The sequence below is a fragment of the Capricornis sumatraensis genome, chromosome 7 (assembly GCF_032405125.1).
Source record: "Capricornis sumatraensis isolate serow.1 chromosome 7, serow.2, whole genome shotgun sequence".
Taxonomy (NCBI): Eukaryota; Metazoa; Chordata; class Mammalia; order Artiodactyla; family Bovidae; genus Capricornis; species Capricornis sumatraensis.
The window spans coordinates 38,149,936-38,156,741 of record NC_091075.1 but is presented as its reverse complement, the minus strand read 5'-3'; the positions used below and the strand labels follow the sequence as shown (position 1 = coordinate 38,156,741).

Below are 6,806 nucleotides of genomic sequence, written 5' to 3'. Positions count from 1 at the left end.
TAAAAACATCATATTAAAAAAAAAGTGTTATTTCCTCTTAATTAAGGTTGTAAACCTTCAGTGAAGCTTACTTCTTCACTTCCTTTCAAATTGAAACAATATTTTTTATTTATGGAGCCCCAAGCAAAGGACCCCGCCATTGTTAGTAGCAATTTCTGTGAGTTAATGCTTTCTCTTCCTGGCCCCTCAGAAGAAAAATGAAGTAAGCTCTGACATAGACCGATGGACACCTCTGAAGCCCGTAGCAGTATCCAACGGCTTCTGGACACGTTCCTTTTCAGTCCAGCACAGAAGAAGGAGCGGGACGAATGCAGCAGCTGGGGCGTCGAAAGTTCTGCAGCATGGACTGGAAAACGCCGTGCTGCCTGCCTTTGAGCTTTTTATTAGAAGACGTATCTGAGGAGATGGACCTCCGGCTCTGGCCGCTTTGAGCTTTGATTAACTTCTCGTGTTCTCTGATTTGTCTTTGTAAATGGTTCTGTATGGCAATGCCCAGAGACTCCGGGTCCAGGGAAGCGCCATACACCTCCCAGGTCATGCCCTGCTCATCCCACACCACGTCCCGGACACGCTTGGACTGTTTTAACTGGAGCTTGGACTCGGCACTCAGCTGCTTCTTCTTCTCTCCTGGAGTGAGTCCCACCTGGGCGGCGGCAGCCGTCACGTTTAACTTCTGCTCCTTGAGGAACTCGCTGACCCGGCTGGCTCGGCGGGGGCTGGCTTTGACGGAGCGAGAAGGGGTCCTTTTGCCAGAGCCAGGACTAGAGTCCCCAATGGCATCCGACGGCAGGCTGAGGCTGGCAGCTGTCTTGGTCTGTCTGGTTTCTTCCCCGGTGCCCTCCTGGCTCCTTCTAACTGGGGAGGGTGTAGGGCTGGGACCTGATGCCACGCCTCCACTTTCTTGAGATTTAGGATTGAGCAGTAGGCTTTTGGCTTCTGCCCTTGCCCTCACCTCCAGGATATCGATGCAAGGAGATTCTTGTTCTTTCATTATCTGAGGAGACGCAAGCTTCTTCTCTCTTGCATCCCCTTGATTCGTGAGATCCAAGCTCCTGGACTGGTCGGCTTTGCTGGCAGGGCCACAGGAGTCGGAGAGTTTGCAGTCGGGGTCTGGTTTGTGGCCACTGGTGGTTGCCACTGCAAACTCAGATGGCTTCGTTTCACATTTCCCTAATCCATGACCTGTTTCAACTTGATGTCCTGCGCTAAGAGAAATCTGCTCACTGGGGCTAGCTTTCAGGGAGTTAGAACTAGTACCCGAAAGCTGTCTAAAGGTAAGCTCTTGCCCCGCTAGGGTCATTCCCGCTGATTTCCTGTCTTCTTTACACGTCTCCTGAGCATCACGGGATGACACGTTCATGGCTGAGGTTTTAAGGACCTCCCCCGGTAGGCTCCCTGATTTACTTTCTCCTTGGAAAGCTGCAGAAACAGCTGTAGCTGTCTGGATGTGCACCGCTGGCATGAGGTCACGGCACTGACCCGCCTCCCGGGGGGCTAGGGTGTTCTCAGAGAGCTCCAATGTGTGGTTCGCACTGCCGTGGCAAATGACACGCAGCTGTTCTTGTTCCAACCGCTCTGGAGCAGGGGTTTCCTTTAAGAATGCAGCGAGGATGCTGGGGCTGGTGGATGCCGATCTGCTCTCGACACTCGCCACTGCCTGCACCTCGGCATCTTGCTGAGCCCTGGGCGGGGTTTTCTTGATCTCATTTTCAGCTTGGCTGGTCATTGTACTTGCTTCTTTAAACCTTGACACTTGAGGCTGTGCTGCCAGCAGCACCTTCTCTGGATCTGGAGGAAACATCGATCCGTTGCTAGGGAGGTGGGATGGTTGAGGAATCATCGAAGTCATGGCCTGGGTGTCTGAGGTGGCGGCAGAGAGCGGTTTGTTCCCTGAACATCCATCTTCTTCTGTTGGAGAGCCACAGGACCTTGTCTGGGAAGTGCAGACAGCTTGCTGCCTTTCTGCTTCGGGTCCACCTACAGTAGCGCAAGTAGGACTGGACGCCCTGGCTGCTGTATCTTCAGTTTGCACCATTCCGTGCACTGTTTCTTGAGAAGGAAAATCACAGGGCACTTGATCTTTGCCACAGATGACCCCCATCGGACCACTTGACTTCTCAGGTTGCCCTCCATCTGCGGTTCTCTGTGATTTCACCAGGGCATCTTCAGGCCCTGCTTGGGGGCTGGCATTGGGCTGGTTACCTGGAACAACCGGGTGGATGTGTTGATTGGCTGGCATTGTAAATGTTGCACGTATTAGATCCTTGCCTGCTGCAGAACACAGGGCTGGTGCTGTGGGCTCTCTGCCCCCTGACAGCTGAGTATTGCCAGGAGAGTTGAGTGTGGGAGATGCCTTCCCCACCTCACTGACAATGTCAGGAGAGGGCATGGCTGGCTGCGAGGGCACATGCTCACCGGCCTGCATCAGGGCCTTGGCAGCTGTTCTGGGGCTGAGATCTGGCTCTGCAGGAGTGCTGGAAAGGCCATTGGTGTTCTCACACAGGACTTCTGTTCGAGGCTGGGGTGAGGCAGCCTGCACCTCTCCCAGGCCCTCTTCTTCTCCAGAAGCTGCAATCAGGGATGTTTTGGCTGATCTCAGAGGGTCAGGTACAGTCCCCATGGAATCTCTCTCCAGGAAAAACCTTGGAGCTCGCACCTGGACAGCACTTCTATACGGAAGCAGCCGAAGCTCAAAGTGAAGATGCAGTCAGGGGTGATTCCTCTGAAGGACCAATCTGTGAATCAAGGAAACAGTACCATTAATACAGTACAGTACCTGGGGGTTGAAACTATACCAATTTGTCACTTGTATAGGGTCTCACAAGCACAGGAAATCTTTTCTTTCCATAACTGTTGATATAAATGCAGATCTTGGGAAGAAAGATTATGGAAAAATTATTTTAATTAGACAAGTATTATCTTGATATGTTAGTTTCTGCTTCATCCCATTGCTGTCTAGAAAATAGGCTTTTAACATATTAATACTTACATATGCACTTGATAACTACTTCAAGTCATTGGTATAATCTGATTTACCAGATATCAGAAAATCCTATAAAGCAACTGTAATCAAATGAATAAGTATTAAAATAAGAAATAAGCCCAAACAGATATGTAGACTAGATTGTCTTGAAATAGATCCAGATATAAAATGAGGATTTAATATATGACAAAAGAGGCATTTCAATCTAGTGACAAAAGGATGGATTATTTAATATAAGGGGCTGGAAAACTCTTTAGTCATCTGAAAGAAAAGAAAGCTCCCTCTTATACCAATTCCAAAACTAAATCTTAGATAGACTTAGAGAGATTAAAGCTTAAAATATAAATATTTAAATAAAAAATTCTGTTCAGAAAATATAGGTTCATAAATATATCTAGGAGCAAGGTAGATAGGTTTCTTTGGCCAGGCAGAAAATATACCCAGAATTATGAGAGAAAACATCAGCACAGATGACTAAAAAAAATGACAAAACTTTTGCATGGCAAAAGATGATACAAACAGATACAATAGGTTTAAAAAAGTGTTTCCAACCCATGAGGACAGGTGAAAATATCTGAAATATAGTAGAAGTTCTTAAAAACTTATAAGGAGACAAAATAATCCATTGGAAAAATGGATATGGAAGCACAGTTTATAAGGTAGGAAATCCAATAGCCAACAACCTGATGAAAAGATGGATCAAATTCATTTGTAATCAAAGAAATGCAAATAAACAATGAGATTTTACTCTGTACCAACTGCACTTGCAAAAACTTTTAAAAAATGTTGTAACACCATGGCCTGGGAAGACCTTGTGAAAGGAAGTATTTCTATTAGTTGTATGTGCAAATGTGTATTGTTGCAGCTTTCTTAGGGAAGTAGTTTAGCTTGTAAAACTAAAAATACACATGTCCTTCACTCAGTGAACCTATCAATAGAAATAAAATACCAGCATATGTAGATAAATATACAAGTATGTTTATTCAAAAAGCTTTCCCTGGTAGCTCAGATGGTAAAGAATCCACCTGCAATGGAGGAGACCCGGGTTCAATCCCTGGGTTGGGAAGATCCCCTGGAGAAGGAAATGGCAACCCACTCTAGTATTCTTGCCTGTAAAATTCTGTGGATAGAGGAGACTGGTGGGCTACAGCCCATGAGATCACAGAGTTGGACACCACTCAGTGACTAACGCATGCATACATGTTTATTGAAGAACTATTTGTGGAGGCAAAAAACTCAAACTGGTCTCCTTAAATAGGTGGAGAGGCAGAATAAATCATGATATATATAGCTCTACAGTAGGGCATTATACAACCATTAAAATAGCTAATGAGGCTATAACTTTTCACTTGGGAGAAATTTCACCAAGGTATGGTTGAATGAGAAAAGCAAGGTACATAAAAGAATATCTGTTTTCATTTCTGTAAAACAGTGACCTAAAACTCTACATACATATGTGTTATGTGTGTGTTTGTGTATAATTATATAAATTCTGAAAATATACATAATGAGACATATTAGGTGGCAAATGGAGTTTTGTGACTTAGATAGGGAAAAAGAGATGCAGGTATCCAAAAGTGGGAAAATTTTGGATGTTAACAAGTATATCTGAGTCTTTAAAAGTATATATGAAAATTTATTCATGTGTGTTTATGCATAAACATTTTTTTAGAAAGAATAACCTGACTATGTGATGAAGACAAAGCAATAGTTCAGAAATTAGCAGATGACGGTTTTAATATTACTTCTATCACTCAGAGGTTCTATGACCTCATGGGAATCTCTTAATCTTTCTGTACCCCAAATTAACTCATTGGCAAAATGAATTATATGATTTCTAAGGGCTCTTCCAGCTCCAAAGTTCAAAGATCCTACTTTTTGCTGTGATACAGATAATAAATCAAACATCACAATCATAACTCCAGCTTTAGGGTTAAAGTAAGGCAAAGGTCAATCTGGTTGGGCCCAGATTTTGAAAATAAATACTTTTGTATTTTCATTCAATGGTATTTGATTGCTCAATCATATGACATTTAACAATAAATCCAATTTATCTTCTTTCCCCAAGAGCTCTTCCTTCTAATTTCATTATTCATACTGATGGGTTAAATATTTTCCCATCCTTGGTCTTGACTGGTTTCTGCTCATTCAAATAACTTCCCCAGGTTTATGTTCCATTTCTTCCTTTCTAGAATTTTCTGTTGCAGTCACGTTTTGTGCCCCAAGCTTATTTTCCCTCTGCCTCTTTGGCATCTGTCTTTATTATACCTTTAGTACTACTCTCTGACCTCATCTTCAAAAACCATGCTTGTTCTTCAAAACCCCACTTAAACCCCATCCTTTCTGAAGGCTCCTAAGGCTTTTTAAGTCATAAAATCTCTCTTTTCAAAATTCTACAGCTATGGCCATCTGTGTTCTTTGTATTGTGCTTTTCATGTACTGTGTTTGTGCTGTTGTTGCTTGTATAAATGTCTCATTTCTCCAGAAGTCCTTCAAGTCCCAGGAGGGAAGGGGACGATCTTATTGATTCTTTTCTGTTCATTCCTCAGGACACGGTGCAGAGCCTTGTGCACAAAATGGTGTTAATTGATCCCATTTCTCTCCAAAATGGCCATTATTAAGCCCTGCCAAACTTCAAAATAATCAGCAAATTTAAACCATGACATGAAATAGTAATGAAAACAGTATTTAAAAGAGTGCTATTTTTTGGAAATAAAATAGTTGTATCTTATTTATGAGACTTTACATAATTAAAAACAAGTCCATTGGCCACCTCCTATAAAAAGTTGGAAGGTCAGAACATCTGGTTGGGGGATATCCCTTGTTACATGGCTGGAGCCAAGAAGCCTGGCTTGCCAGAGAGGACTGTAAAATATGAACACCTCAGAGTCCAGCAACTGAAGGCTGGAAGGCTTAGAAGAGATGAGGAACTTCACCGAAATCTCAGAAGTCACCAAGTTGATCCCCATTTCCCACAGAGAGCTGATTATACTAGTTTATATTTAAAAGAACATTTTCTTTTTGTTTGCTTTGTTAGCAGCAGTTAAATTATCCATCAATTCAAGAAGAAAAGCCCAGATTGCTTGGTTAACACATGTAATCTGAAATCTCTTGATTCATGAGTAGATAGGAAACCAACACTACTTGAAACACATTTGCTATTGTAATTGTCACTGCATCTCCATGAGCCCTGGACAGACTGCTTAACCTCAAGAAACAATTCTCCTCCTTTTGCTTCTTTCCTCTCCAACTAAATAGCAGAAATCTACAGTCTCTAGTAGGTTACACAAATAGGTTATTTAAAAAAAATGTAATTACTTGGTGGTTTAGAGTAGGGAGTAAGTCTTTAAAATCAGTAGGATTCCATTGTGATAAGATTTAATAACCTTTAAAAATGAGGTTATTAAATGAGGTGCCCCACAGACTGAATAAATTCCTTCTGCAGGTCTGTGTGTTTCTTGTGCAACTTTCCCTTCCGTTTCCTTTCTCTTCCCCTCTCTCTCCTTTCCCTTTTTCTCTTCCCTCTGTCTACTGAAGAGATCATTCATAAAAATCCGTATTTCTCTCTTCTGTTTGTCCACCTTCCCACCTCAGAAGACATGCATTTCCAGATACCAACACAACATGGCGATGTGAAGCTCAGTCTTTCTAGAGCGCAGGGGCATTCCAGACTCCACACAACCCTTCCTCACCTAGACTGCTTCACTCCTTTGCATAATTTACCCTGGCTCCTATGGACGAGTAAGTTTGAGAGCTTTGTTTTAAGAGCACTGACACAGTAGACTTCCCAACCTAATTTTCAGTCTTCTGAGGACAGGCGGGC

The 6,806-nt window shown here is 42.9% G+C and overlaps 1 protein-coding gene across 1 annotated transcript; it reads right to left on the bottom strand.

Annotated features, from left to right (window-relative positions):
* Nucleotides 1-277: 277 nt before the first annotated feature.
* On the bottom strand, nt 278-2,620 carry GPRIN3 (GPRIN family member 3). Its single transcript, XM_068975601.1, has one exon. It carries the CDS (start codon nt 2,618-2,620, stop codon nt 278-280), a length of 2,343 nt encoding a protein of 780 aa, XP_068831702.1.
* Between the last annotated feature and the right edge of the window lie 4,186 nt (nt 2,621-6,806).

Bases quoted from the DNA above. Each gene is read 5' to 3' on its own strand.
- GPRIN3 (XM_068975601.1), bottom strand. From the start codon at position 2,620: ATGGGGACTGTACCTGACCCTCTGAGATCAGCCAAAACATCCCTGATT.